Raw genomic sequence first — 15513 nt, 5'->3', positions numbered from 1 at the left:
TTTTATCTTATTTATTCTTCTTTTTAATAAGGCCCAACTTGACCACACCATATAATATTGTAATCTGTTTCACTTTCTCCCCACTCCAACCCAGCACAATCTCTTTTCCCCGTTCTACTTTTTAATTTTTCCGTAACAGATTCACTAACATACTTTGGTATTTCCATATTTATTATGTTTGCTGGCTTTTGTATGTCTCCCTCATCAATGCTACATAAATGATACAAACTTCAAAAAGGCATGAACCTCCTTTGTTTTGTTCTGCTGTATCTTAAGCTCCTGGAGCAGTATCTGGCACAAGATACGTTCTCAATAAATATTTGCTGAATTAATGCATGTATAAGTGAATGAATGAATTTCATTCATATGGGACTCCAGTAGCCTAGGCACTGTGTTATTGGAAATAATATTAGCTACCAAAGGCTAAACACTGTTTGGAAGATGTCATGTAGGTTGATCTTGGCAATAACCTTGCCAGGTAAGCATTTTTATCCTCTTTTTTAAAGTGAGACAGTTGAGACTTGGAGACGTTAAGTACCTTTCCAAAGTCTCAGAGCTGGTAAGTAAGTGCCAGAGCTAAAATCTGTACAAAACTCCATGCTTTTGAAAATACTTCTACTGACATAGCCTGCTTTAGAACAATTATTTCTCTAGAATTTATGCTAATTTTAATTTCTGACTTCATTGTGATAAGTTTGAGAGCACCTATTTTCTTTATTTTTCATTTTTGTATAGATACTATATTTCCATGGTTGAAATAGGAAAACAATATAAAAACGTACTCACCTACTGAGGAATCTGGCTCCCCACTTGTTCCCTTACACCAACCCTTTGCTCTTTCACAGATAACCGTTTCTATAGGTTTCCACTGTTACTTTATAAAAAACAGGAAAAAATTACATATATTTTATTTTCTCCCTTTCTTACATATAGGGTAGCTTATTTTCAGTTTCAATAGGCTTCATGAGGTAAATAATTTTTCCCCTTTGATTTATTTAGAAGAAAAGTTGATATGAATCACTTATTAATCTTGGGCTAATAGATCTTTTAAATGAGGTGACTATTCCTGTGACATTTGACTGACATTATTAATAATTTATAACTTCAAAGGAAGTCAAATTATGAAGGTATCAGTAGGGTTCTTAAATTAGTTTTACTTTAATATACATTAACTAAAATGTCTACTGCTGACATTTTGAAGATTTCTTTTAATGATTTTTATAATCTCTGTACAACTTGGTACGTATGTGAGAGTTCAGAAGTTTTGAGTTGAAAAGTATGACTGTGTTGGAATATGGGAGTATTGCAAGATTGATTTATAACTCTTTGAGGTAATAGCATTAATTTTTTATCCCAGAACAAAAGCACATTATTTTTTCTTCCAAGCACCGAAACTGGAAAATCCATTCTGTTAAAAATAAAGCCCAGGTTCTGGATAGCTACATTGTATTGCAGTTCTGAATCATTATTTCAGCATATTCTGGGAAAAGGCTGGCTTCATGGACATGTGGACTTCTGCAGTCACACAGGGCCCTGTGCCTAGAACAACCTGTTAGTTTAATGTCTGCTGTCACTGTCTTGAAATTCTTAATAATTTTTGAACAAGGAGATCTGCATTTTAATTTTGCACTGGGTCTCACAAATTATGTAGACCGTTATAACATTTCTTTACTATGTAACAGGATGTCACTATAGTTATGATTTGTTTATATTGTTTTTTACATTTAAATTACATTATAAATTTTGTTTACTTTTGACACCGGCAATATTTTTTTACAGTGAGATTTATGTTCCTTGACAGTTATGTTGTAGATGAATTATCCTGAGTTTCTTCTTAAGGTATTTAAGTGATAGTTGATTCATAAAATGTTTAAGAAGGGACTCAGTCAGATTATTTCACTGTACACATTAAGGCTCCTTCAAATACAACATTAGAGGTATAGTTTTTAGATTGACAAGGAAAGAATGGTAGGAATAGCCATTCACTTCATTTAAAGACCATTTCCCCCAGTGAGTTGGCATTTAGTGCCTGCTCATATTATAGTAGGTGACATTAGGTTCCATAAACTCAATTCCACATGTGTTATGAGAAAAGTTAGATGGCAAGGAGCCAAGGAATTACACTGAGTTCCTACAATGTGCTAGTCAATGTGTGTATAACCAAAAACTAAGAAAACGTCTTCCATGAGATCCCATCAATTCTGGCCTCTTATCCTCAGTGGGGTTGCAGGAAACCTCCACATTGCTCTTTGTATAGTGCTATCCCAGTTGCCTACAAAATGTAGGATGAGACGAGAGACCTTGATGCTCCTCGAGGCTGATCCAGTTGTTTTAGCTTTTGAATATAGCAGGCTATCAGCTTTATTGTATATGAGAAGATCAAGGATCAAATACACTTATAATATCAAAGAAAAACAATAGCTTTCAGAGACAAAAAAAGATTTTTAGGGAAGTTTACACTATTATTTCTAGTGTTGTATTTATTCAACAGGTAAGCAGGCAACTTTAGCTGGGACCATTGCAGTGCCCATGGTGGGTTAATTCGATTCATTAAAACAAGGATTGCATTAGAGGTTTCAACTCCTTGGAACCTCACGTTAAGTCCATATTCTGACTCTCCCTGCCTCCAGAAATAAAGCCAGGTCAAAGCAGGTGGCTCCCAAAGCAGCCCATTTGCCATAGCACATATCTGATGGGAGTGGCTAGTCAATTAACTTTCCTCAGGTTTGAGACTCTGATGTTTCTTCATATGAAAGAGGACAAAGCATTGTCTCCCAAAATAAAGCATACAAGCTTCATTCTTCTTTCATTAAAATACTGTTTCCTTTTTTTAAGAACAGGCATTTCCTTCATGTTGGTACATTTCTAATCTAATTCAGCTAAGCGTATCCTCCTGCCAAAACAACTTTTTAGAAAAGATTACAAGTAGGAGTGATGATAAATGGAGAAAATGGGCAAAGTTGACACACATTTCTTAATAAGATTGTGTAGAAATGCAAAGCGAAGCATTCAGTTTTTAGTTTGAATAAGCGTTCACTTCAAGTAAATATATAAATCATAGAAATTCATAACTTTTTCCTTTTTTTGTAAGTGCAAATCAACATAAAATACAGACACACTGCTCAAACTGATAAAATAGTACCATAGATGAAATGAATGAAAGATAACCAGTTTATTTACTGGAAAGAGTTATGCATTACACCATATGCAGTTGGTAACATAAACCAAGATAAAAGAATTGATGTATTGGCCTCAGTTATTTTCTTAGCACTGTAGTGTCTTTTCCAACCTTTGAGTGCATGATCAAATACAAATACAAGCACATATTTTATGGATTCTCCCATGAGACATTCACTTAGGATTGTCAACAAAAAAGTTTAAAAGGACAAGCAAAAATAAATTCATAAAATAATTTTTTGGATTTAAAATAAAGGCATTTGTCTTCAAGAACAAATTTCCTATGAAATTTGGATTTAAAAAAATAATTAGCAACAAAGAGTTTCTTAGGTCAGTCTTTTAGTCAAGTTTTCATATGGTATTATCATTAGGTGGAAACACTTCACATCATTTAACACTAAAAGGCATAATAACAAAATTGCAATTAAATGTAGGAATAGCAGGATCATTACAACAATAATCATACAGTGTACAAATCAGGGTTGGCCACACATTACACAAGTGTTAATACTGGAAAGAAATACAATGCTAGAATTATGTATGGGTTCATCACATATGCATAATCATGCAAATAAAAACACTGAGTAGATTACAAAAATGTCATAAAATATTTTCAAAGAATTGTTTAATTGACTAACAGTCAAACCATTGAGCTAGAAACTTTGTGACAATAAAGTTAAAAATCATTTACTTCCTCTAAGATTTGGTGCACAATCATATCTTTGAACTCAAACAACAAAATGATTCATTCTGTATCTCCATTATCACTGAATAATGATTTGTCAACAAAATGATGCCATTTCTTTTTATAGTTCTCTGATCTTTGTTTTAAAATGACTTTTTAAAAAGAAAAACAGTCACACTAGAAAGCATCAGATTTACTTCTCAGTGTTTTCATTAGAGAACCATAACAGAATAATTTTGAAAGAAAAAGAAGTTAAAATAAAAACATGTTCTCAACCAATGTTCTATAGCAATTAAACTCCAATCACAGAAATAATCTGGCTCAGCAGTTTATCCAGGCTTCAGTTTAAATAGGGCAAATTTCAAATAACTCCAGAGGAAAGGGATGAAAATACACCAGGGATTAGAGCCATGCATTTCAATACGGAAAGGAGACCAAATATAGGAAAGAATCTCCTTACATTCCTAATGGAGAGATCACAAGAGAAATAAGACTTCTATAGTGTTCATATTATGAATATGGGAAAGCTTACATGATGTGAAATATCTCATGCAAACATTTTACACGGCATACTTTTATGCACTCACACCCTTACACTAAAGGCAGTTAATTGCTGCTCTTCTTCATAAGTAGAATATTATTTCTGGAAAATCCTTGATTAGGGAACATATCTTAATACTAAATATCTTTTTAAGTTATTCTTTGAGTAAGAAGGACAAAAGAGATGTCTAGATGAAATCTTTCAGATGTAAACATAATAGGATCAGGATACAAATGCAATGTATCAAGGACTGTGGCAGTTAACCTGTCATTTAAATAAAGATGAATTAAACTACAGATACAACTCATCTGGGGGCATTATTACAAACAATGGAAAAGGTCACTCGGGAGCTAGATTGGTCTTGTACATCCACAGGAAGTGATTTTAAAATAAAAATTGCTTGTCAATATCAGTACTGATCATGTTATCTATCACATCTTCAATTTAACAGCTTTTTGAAGAATTATATTCTATTTAATGAAAACATATTCTTGTAAATTTTTTGAAATCTTAAATATAAGGGCTATTTAAAATCACTCTGGTTTATAAACAAACAAAAAACATACAGGGTAAATTTTTTAAATTATGAACTTTATCCTAAGACTTCCTTTTGAATCTAGTCCTACTTTATATCTACAATATTAACACATTTGTGGCATCATGGGTTGAACCAGCACAGTTCCTTGGTGGAAATCCATCAGTTTCCCATGATGTGTCTTTCTGAGATACAGATTATATCTTTTGGCTGATTGATTATAACAGTTACACATTAAATTTGCCATTCTTAACTCAGTAGAAAATATATTTCATTTCTTCCTTTTCATATTTTGTAATTTCCGATTGATAATTGTAAGGATTTTATTTAAAACAGAAGAATATCAGGAAATGTCCACATTCATAGTTAATTAATTTGACTGGTGTTTCATGCTTGTTTGAAACAGAAAGACTATCTGTACAGGAAAATTTTTCAAAGCATGGAAAAAGCAAATATTGTAGATTGAAGATCCTTTTAAGAAAAGATAAAATTTGAGAGGCATTTGCCCCCCTGAGGGATTGCATACCTATTTCTGAAGTATTCCTGAGGACGTTTGTTTTTTTAGACTCTAACAATTGAGGCTTTTTATGGTAAAATTACTACATTCTGGACAACTTTAAAGATACTATGAAATATAGCTGGAAGGAAAAATAATACTGACAACCCTGTTTTGTTTTTTACCAAATATCTTGGAACAATTAAGATTGCTATCCTATTTTCAAGGGATAAAATATTTTATGACTAACCAGTATAACTTTAATGTATTTTTAAATAAAAGAACCATAGAATTATGGAATCCCAGAATTATAATACATTATCGTAATATTTCTTGCCACATAACTTAATCCTTACTAGAAAACCAGTAATATTTAATTCTTAAAAAACAAATCTTCCTTATGATTATCAATTTTGATGATTAATTTCCCACTGTTAAAAATCTCCTTCCAAGAGTTAATATAAATCCTTCAGACTGAAGACTTTGTTTTTTTCATTCTAGTCTTAGTAACGGTAGCCATAGCTGGTACCTATCCTTTGTTAACTTTTCTTGATGATCACTATTGTACCTCTTCTTCCCTAGGCTAAAGTATAATCTTTATAAATAGATCTTTTCTTAATTATTTAATAACTTTCTATTTTCACCAAGTTCTCCAAATTCCTCTTATTGAGACAGAATTGGATATGAAAAAGGGATATGATGAATCATGAGTTGATTGGAAAGATTAATTCTGGGTCCTGTATGCCCCTGTGCACCCAGACCAAAGGCAATTTATTGCTCCTTTTTATTTTAAATATTTTATTTTTTTAACTAAGAAAAATCCTCAGTAGTAAAGCATTTCTGCATCCTATTCTTTTCAGTACGGTAATTGTGCTTACTTTTTAAAGTCTTGCTAGTTATCTTTAATCTTTGCCCACTGTGTTTGCAATAATTAGCCAGTATTGTCATTATACTTCTATAGTTGGTTTTTCTTCCCCAAGGCTGTCTTCAACTAGTCTTATTGAGGTTTATTCTTTTTTATTTTCACTATTTCTTCAGTTTTCCAGTTTCCTTTTAAATCCTGATGTTTCTTTACAGGTACTGATTTTTATCAATGCTACACCTATTTGTCCATTTTAAATGCCTATAAATAAATATAGATATGGCTCAGTTTAAACTATACTAAGTGAAGCCACAGTATAAATACATGGAACTCTCTCTTACTGCTTAGGGACTGCAATCTAGTTTTGTGCTGAAAATTAGAAATTTATTTCCAAGTTTCTATATCTTTTTGGCAAAGTTTGCTAAAATTAACATTTTTATAGAATTACTATTTCAAAACAAGCATTTCCCACTCTGTTAATATAATGAACTGAAGTAAAACTAATACATAATAACTTAATGATAAACTTTTTATTGGAAGAAATAAGTGTTTTGTCTATGACCCAGCTTTTCAGCTGGTCACAAATACAGCGCAAGAGAGCACAAATGCCCTATAGTTACACACAGACAATACTCACTGCTGAATTCCCTGCACCACCAATGAAACTGATGAGGCAATATAGGAAAATGTTCTGAGGTACTTTTTAAAAAGGCATATTTTCCCTCAGGCACAGTTTTTATTAAAAGTCAACTTAGCAGCTATGCCACTTCTCAGGTCCAAACACATGATGCTTGAAAAAGAAAAAGCAGGGATGGGGGTGGGGGAGCTTCCTTTAACTGAACTCTAATAAAATCCACACAGTCTCACTAAGACTGGTACCAGGCAGATACAACACCAATAAAATAAAGAAAATGTTTAGGAATAGCAAGGCAATGCAAGTGGAAAGAGCAGAAGGTTAGGTTGCCATGATCAGGGCTTTATGAAGATTTGTTTTGTTTCTTTTTCCGTATTTTAACCTGAATCCCTATTTTGGTGAAGACTTCCAACTACTGCAAGTTGCATAATAAATGACACTGTTGAAAATAGCACTCATATGAGGAATTCAAAATCCCTTGGTTGTTTTGGTAACAGTGACCACTACTTAATAGGTGTACGACTGATGAGAGCTCCTGCTCTGTGCTTTATGACTTACCCACTGGCTACCACATTTGATGGGCCACTTCCACTAAGTAAGCTGAGTGGCTCCTACTGGATCGCCATTGTTAGAGCCCTGCATTGTTAACTACCTTTTGAGTTAACAGTGAGGATTGTTTTTGTTTTAAAGAGAAGTTACAGATATCATTACACGAAAAGGTCAAACCGGTATGGTTTTAAACAAGTTAAGGCTACCTGACTAGACAAGGAATGAGGGATAGGAGCAGGTGTGTGGGCAGCACTTGATATAAGGAGCCCAAGAGTGTTAGACCTTTCAGCTCAATTAGCTGTTTTCCTTGTTTGTCAGATTATGTGCAAAATAAATTTTGCTGTGAAAATCCACTGCCTTAAATTAAGTCATAAAAGTTACTCAGCAGAATCTGTAAATTAACTAGGAACATGTATTATCTCAATATAACATAATGATTGTAGGCACCTGAGTGTTTGTCAAAAGTAGACAGTGAGCTAAGGTTTATTACCTGTTGTTTTTTTTGGCAAGGAAGATGCATTATGAAAAAAACCTAACAACAACAAAACATACAATTTTAATCAAAATTTGAACACTTTCTGGGTAAATTAATTAACCAAAGGCTAACTTACATCTACATATGCATATATTTTCCCATTTATACTTGATATCTTGTAACAAGAAATACTCATAGTAGACCCTGAATTGGGGAGAAGTAAAAAAAATTCTGGTCATTAAATAAACACACCATTTTTTTCCCTTCACGTTATTTAGCCTTCTTTAACATTATCACACACACATATACACACACAAAGGAGCAGCACCAGTGCATCTACTTGTCTGCAATTTAAAAAAACTTAAAGATGCCATCAAAAGTTGAATAAGTCAATGAACCATAACATAGTGTCTTTTTAAGATTTACTTAATAATGTCCAGTGAAGAATTCTAGTTAAAAAAAAACAAAAAAACAAAAAAACCAGCAGACAATGAGCTACCGATTAGAAAGTAAGTGCATAAACAATATCAGTGTAGCAGCAAAATACAGTTATTGTTAACATTCCGATGCACCTCATTTATCATTTTGTGCAAGAAAAATGACCACAGTCTGGCCAATTCCAGATTTCAGACTAAATTAAAATCATACTTAATTGAGTAAATTATGTGTATTTTAAAATAAATGAAGTTCACCTCTCATAGAAATGATTTTTATAGATGTAAATCATGTGGCAATAAAGTACAAAGTAAATATCAATGACCAAAAAATTAGAATCAACTTCTATAGCTGAATTTGAAGTGTAAGGAAAGATGATTTTACAATATATGTATTTTACATTGTCTGAGGTCTCTCTTAAGCTATCGAGGTAAAGCCAGCCATCTGAGATACATATTTCCTGTTTTGTTTATTTTGATTTAACTGAACTGTAGCCATTTGATTGCAGAAGTTTATCTGTGACTTAGAGAAACCATAAAGTGTTTTATCACACCAGAGTCTGTGCTTTGTGTTATTCTTCCCAACTTCCTCTCATCTTCCAAAATGATGGCCATTAATTCAATCAAACATCTAACCACCGAGAAGACAACACCCGCTGGATCTTGGGCAGTATCCTGTGTGTGGCTACAAAACGTTCACCCCAGGTATTCGTCCACGGGAGATGAAGACTAGGGGTAAGGAGGCTTGGAGAGACAGTGGAGAGGGGCGCACTGCGAGCTGGAATGTGGCTGCTCATCGGGCAGAGCTATGTCAGGACTGCAAATGAGAAACAAGCATGTCAGCCAGAAATGCATTTACAAGGGGCTAGACACAGTTGTAAGGGTTCAACAGACACATTCTTTTCACAGGACTTTTGCACAGAAAATGGCTTAAATCTAAAGCATGCCAAGACAACTGCAGATTTTCAAAAAAAATGCCCCCAAAAAGAAAAATGAAATGCACTGGGGAAATAGTATGTGAACGCCTCCCCAGCAATCACTCTTTTCAATTTCCTCACGCAGTCTCATTCCCCTAGGTCTCTGGGTTAGTTGCAAGATTTCTTTAGATCAGTTCTTTTCGAACTTTAATGACCGCATAGCAATCACAGGGAGTGATTCTGATTCAATAGGTCTGGGGTGGGACCTGAGAATCTGCATTTCAAAGAAGTTCCTGGGGACACGGACATGCTGGACCAAGGCTTTAGAGGATTCTACAGTTCTCTGGTAGATTCAATAGGAGAACTAATTTGCCTGTGGAAGTCTGATCTGCTCTAAGGGTTCCCCCTACCTGCTTTAGCTTGGTAGTGTAAATATGACAGAAGAGCAAGTATATAATGCAGACTTCCAAAATGACCACTTCCGAGGGCCTCCAGTTTAAATGAACACAGAGATGCTCAGGCTCATCAACATCTTGCTGAGAAGTATTGGAGAATAAGGACGTAAAATCATTGAATTTCCTAAAGTAATGCTACAAAACAGATTTGGGTTCAGACTTCTTAAAATGTGACTAATAGGGGGAAAATCACACTATGGGGATTTTTTTTTTAATTGAAAAAGATTGGCATTTTTCTAAAACTCTGCTTTTTTCCTTTATACTTTGAAACTCAGTACCATAGAATAATTTCTGCCCGGAGTGTTATGTGAGAAAGCTATTCAAGGTTTATTATTGTTATTTATTAATTTAATCATAATTTTAAAAAAACCTAACACTATTATTCAAGTCATTAAAAATGAGCATTAAACAATTTTTATCTTTGGTATATTATGTATATCTCTTGAGTTTTAATACAGAATCATAATTATGTACAATACTGCTCTGCTTGGGGTCACCCTTACTTCCCAAACTCTTTGAACTGCTATAAATTTAGTTTAAATGGAGATATGCTCTTCTGCACTAGTTAGGACAACCAGTGATAAAAATGACTTTTCCTATCTATTTTAAAATGTGGTAGGTAAACATGGGAGAGCTAAAGGTTCAACACAAGGACTAAGAAAATACTGCATGGCAGGATTCTTCCTCCACCCTCCAGAAAGAGTCAGATGGCCCGGGGAACAGAGCAGCAGATAGACTTTCCCACAGACCTAACGGAGTTTCTTTCCATTAAATCTGAATGATTTAGAATGAGTTTCTTTTTAGGGGACTAAACATGTTATTCAGCATAAGTTACGGCAAGTAGCACAGGGTGGTCACATCGTACAAGAGGCGTAAGTGTTTGAAGACCCATGGAGTTCAATACTCTTCTTGATAAAGGAAGGCAAGCATTTCTGTTTGACCAGCTGAAGTGTGTAGTAACGGCTTAAACATGGGTTATAGCTCGGCCCAACACATTGTGTCGTTTCATGATAATTAAAATTTTTTTTATTATTTCAGATTTCTTAAAGTGATAGATTATAAATATTTCATATTATAGTGTTACTATTTTTAATTTGCATAAAATACAATTGCACTGTGTATATTATGTGACAGAAGCATATTTTTGGTTTACAGATTGAGGAATCACTTCTTGAATGTAAATACTGTATTTGATAAGTTTTAGTCAAATAATTTAATCATAATAATCATAATCATTAATCATAATAAGTTCTAATAATTTAGTCAAACTGGTTCTCAAAAAAAAAAAAGCAAGGTGAAATAAATTAAACTTAAAAAGATTCCTCATTAGCCTTTCCATTTCTTATCTAATTGAAACGCTTAATACAGTAGCCTTCTCTACTCTTTGCCCAAGCAAATTAGAGAGGTTATGAGAGACAGCAGATTTCTGTCTTAAGGAACGGTTAGGTACTAAGAACGGTTAGTGGTAGTAACAGCTATTGAGAGCACACTGTGGCCCAGCCCTGTGTCTTGCTGAATCCTCCCAGTAGCCATTCTCTTTCTCACTTTACAAGTAAGGAAACGAAATCTTAGCCAGCGAAAGCAACTTTCCAAGATTACGCAGTTAGTAGGGGTCAGAGGCGCGATTCAAAGCCAGTAATGTGACTCAAGAGCTCATTCACACCCTGAAATTGTTGGGCGCCTGGCACTGCCCCAGGCCCTGGGTGGGGTGGGGGCACTTTGTGGAGAACAGACTGTAGGTTAAGAGCCCACGTTCTTCTGCATTACACACGTAGAATCCCACTGAAATGGGTTTGAACATTTATAATTATATTCAGTTACTTAATGACTGAAATTACTAATGGCATTTGTATGTTAATGAAGAACTTTCCTGAAGTAAAAACCTGTTGCTGGAAGTGATGGGAACAGCAGGCTGAGACATCAGTTGGAAGACACTGGCTTGGGGCCTATTTAATCACATAACTTCTCCTGCTCACTTGATGTCCCACTTAAATAGCTGGCTGCACAACCACCTCAGAGACCAAGTCATCACTGGGGCTTCGGCTGCTGCTGTGTTTCCAGGGAGCACTTGTGGCTCCCCAGCTCTCAGCTCTAACCCATGACCACATGCAGCCTGCTACTGACATCTACTCCTCAGACATACATGGAAGTATGTCTGGGCCAGCCCTTACTCAACAGAAGCCTTGCCCTGGGAGAAGAGCAACAGTTATATCAAAACAAGGAGAGAACAACAAGCAGGCTATAACAGCCACAACCAGACTATAAAAACTAGACACCATCAGAGGCCAAATAACTGGAGATGAAGGATTTCAAGAAAATGATTAGGTACTGATGGGGTGCTCTGATGATGTGTGGAAGTTCGCCCGTGGAATTTACCATAAAAGTAAGTTCATAATGGATTTGCAAAGCTTTCATTGGAAAAGAAATTGTTTAGCAAACTCTCTAGTTTAGCATCCAGGGAGTATGTAGACCTGCCTTTAAAATTCTTCAGTTAATCTTACATAAAAGGCACTATCACTGCAAATATTCTTTTTTGAATGCCAATTACAAGGTTTTCTCCACCTTTCAATTTCAGTTTCATTGAGGGTACTGAGTGGACAGAAAACAGAAACACTTTCATAAAGTTGTCTTGGAACAGACATCAGATATGCTTTATATCCTTCCTAATTGTTTGCCTGGGAAATAATATATTCTAAGGACAAAAGACAAGCAATTCCAGGTTTTATATTTTGGACGGTAATGAAACACTGGACTAACCAAGTATTTACCCACACAGGGGAGCTGAATGCCGCCTTAGGCTACTTGCCAGTGGCCAGTAAAATGAACTCTCGCTCTCTTGCATTTTCAGTGGCACGTGTGGACTTCAGGAGTCCAGTGTGTGTCTGTGTAGCCCATATTTGAAATAAAATGTGGCAAGTGTAATTATGTATAGGCAGTCAAGATGTGGGAAAGGAGAGCTTGGGGGTCTATGGAACTGATGTGCAACTGGGTGGGAAGAGTGAGGACATCTGAATTTACCTGAGAGTCGGGCAGTCTTGCCCCCCGGCTAGTTGTGAGCGCTGTGGCGGTACGGAGGCAGCAGGCTGCTGACAATCTATAAGAAACTGATAAATTAGACACGCATACGAAGAGACAACAGAGCAACGTGTTAGTAACAGTAACTTAAGCAGCTGCCTGAGAGATTTAGTGAGGAATGTGCATTCACACAGAAACATCTGGATTAAGTTTTTTTTTTTTTCCCCCTGAATGATGCCAATAGAAAAGACAAGGCTTTTTTCTTAATTACATACAGTATTTAAAAATTAGTGACACAAAATTAGTCCTGAGAGTTCTCAAGTACCTTAGGACATAACGTGGCCATTCATATTTGGTATTTGGCTACATCTAAAAATAAAGGATCTATTAACATAATGAAAGATCTTCAAGTTCTGAACCTGAACATGATGGTAATTACTTGCTCAGCAGTTAGATTTGTTATTCCAAAATGGTATGCGTTGTCGGACACACCGGCATATTGTCAATCCCATAGGTACATTGAGAAAAGCATGCAATACAAACTTTTCCATGATTAATAGAGGATATTAGAGAAGGAAATCATCTTTACAGTTTTCTGAAAATAGGTTTTATTTATCAAAAGCAAGAATTGTTAAAAATCTTAGAATGTTTATTTTATATATATTAAATTGTCAGTAACTGGGACTGACAGAGAAAGCTAACCTGAATGGGAAATCTACTTTTATTTTTGTCATTTTAAAGTCATACAATATAGCTCACACTAGGTTGACAAAGCACTAGCTAGTAAAAGTTCAGGCTTTAGCTGATCAGTTAGTTATGTTACTCATCTACTCCAAGAAAGACCATGTGCTGGGTGTTCTTAAATAATCAAAGAGCAGTCTGTTTACTGGTATCAGGCTGATGTACTAGGATCACCTGCGAAGTTAGTTAGAAATGCATATATTATATTTCTGCAAAAAAGATTTTGCAAAAAAGTTAAAATTAGAATTAAAAATTCAATTATTCTTAAGTAATTGCAGCATTTCCTCTTGCTAACCGCTTAGACTATGTATTTGCTTAGCAAACCTCTTTCCCTATATATTATATAGGTAATATTTAAGCCAAATTATCACAAATTCTGGATTTAAAGTCGAATTAATGAGCCTCTACTGAAATTTACGTTCAAAGGCTTGAATCTAAGCATCACTTGTTCTAAAGCCAACATATTCTCTATTGTAACAAAACCTGCTTGTATAACTCCAGAATACCAAAATTCATGAAAATTGCTCATGCTTTTGTATAAGACATTGCAAACACACTAAAGTTGTCTGTGATGCAAAGTAGAATATAAGATAGGCTTGATTTAAGTTCATTCAAGAGAACATCACTGAAGACAGAGACCCTCTTATAAGGTGGTCTTTGTTGCAGAGTAACTTATTAATTATTGTTTTTTAATAGGAACAAGATCTGATTCGTTGAGTAGCTAGCTGGTGTTCAGATTATCATACTCAGTAAAAGTCTTTCAAATGTAAAAAATATTTCCATTTTCTTAGCTTTGGGGAATTCTTTCTATTTTTTCTTTAAGTCTTTGTTTTTCCATTTTGCAGCTTGATTAGCTCAATGATTCCCTTTCGTAGAAACTCAGGAGTCTTAAAGGATGAATTCCTTTATGCTCTTTTCACCTTTTTCAACAGCTGTGCTAAGGGATAATTTAGGAATTGTTGGACAAATTTAGACAACTATTTTGATGTGGCCACCAGACATGTTTAAGTTAACCAGATGTGTGCTGCCCTCTTCTGTTATATTTGAGTAAATGCAATGAATGCAAATGAATGTGAACACTTGGGAATCTGGCCTGTCTTTCCTATTGCCAGGAAGGTATAAATAAAGTTGTTCTATAGCAAAGTTTTGACCTCTGTGGAATGGCAAGCCCCAGAATTAGAGTAATTAGAGTTTTTAAATGGTCTAAATTCTTTTCCATCTCTCACATTAGATTTTATTTTTCTTTTTGCTAATGCAGTCACAGATTATTGTTCATTTGAAATATGCTTTGTGATGAAATTTAGAAAACAGGTGAGCAGGACCACAATGCACTCTCTTAATGAAGTGTTTAATATGTGGTGGATATTTCTTACATTGTAGTGAGTATCAGTTTTTTCCTCTTTAGAAGTTATATCACCTCTGGTTAATTATTATTTTACTTTGCATTTATTATTTATAAGTACTTAGCTAAGTGTTATCCTTAAATAATAAAAACAAATTCCATAGATAAAATGGTGAAAGAGTAAAAAAAAAGAAATTTGAAAAATAGCTAATCGCTCTGACTCAATTGTCTTCTAAATTCCTCTTCTGTGGTCAACAGTCTTCCAGTCATGGACTTGGCTAACCCATGTGTATTTAGCATGTACTTTGTAAAATGAAAGGGGTGGGTTGAGAGATTGAGAAAGTCCCTTCCAGCTATGAGATGCTGTGGGCTTTACATGATCTTACCTGTTCTTTGTAGGATCTACTCTGGCAGACTCATTCTTGAAGGAACTAGGCCTCATCTCATTGCTTTTGAGGGCATAAAAGATGAGAAGTATGTGACTTAAGGAGGAGGCATCTCAGAACACCAGAAGCCACTGCTGTCATCTGGGGCCACCAGAATTTGTTTCAACCATTCAGCAAGCAAGTTACTAAACTCCAATTATGTGTCTAAAACTGTGTTAGGTGGTAGAGATAAAAGGAAAACAGAAGACATGGTCCCTGGTCAATTGAGA

General features: G+C 34.9%; 1 protein-coding gene across 5 annotated transcripts in view; it reads right to left on the bottom strand.

Moving 5' to 3' along the window:
• Positions 1–3462: 3462 nt before the first annotated feature.
• The window catches only part of BICD1 (BICD cargo adaptor 1), a 207936-nt gene continuing 195885 nt past the window's right edge, over positions 3463–15513 (bottom strand). For 2 of the 5 annotated variants that reach the window (XM_036866753.1, XM_036866754.1), the window contains 2 exons: positions 12779–12854; positions 3463–9205 (listed from right to left, as the gene is read on the bottom strand). In XM_036866753.1, coding sequence (XP_036722648.1) covers positions 9118–9205; positions 12779–12854 — 164 coding nt within the window. In that variant the 3' untranslated portion in view covers positions 3463–9117. The remainder of the gene's footprint in view (positions 9206–12778; positions 12855–15513) is intronic. The other 3 variants (XM_036866750.1, XM_036866751.1, XM_036866752.1) reach the window with 2 other exon arrangements.

This window comes from Balaenoptera musculus, chromosome 10 (assembly GCF_009873245.2).
Source record: "Balaenoptera musculus isolate JJ_BM4_2016_0621 chromosome 10, mBalMus1.pri.v3, whole genome shotgun sequence".
In the NCBI taxonomy this organism is placed as follows: domain Eukaryota; kingdom Metazoa; phylum Chordata; class Mammalia; order Artiodactyla; family Balaenopteridae; genus Balaenoptera; species Balaenoptera musculus.
Note: the sequence above shows the minus strand (reverse complement) of the source record. Positions and strands in the feature narration are given on the sequence as shown.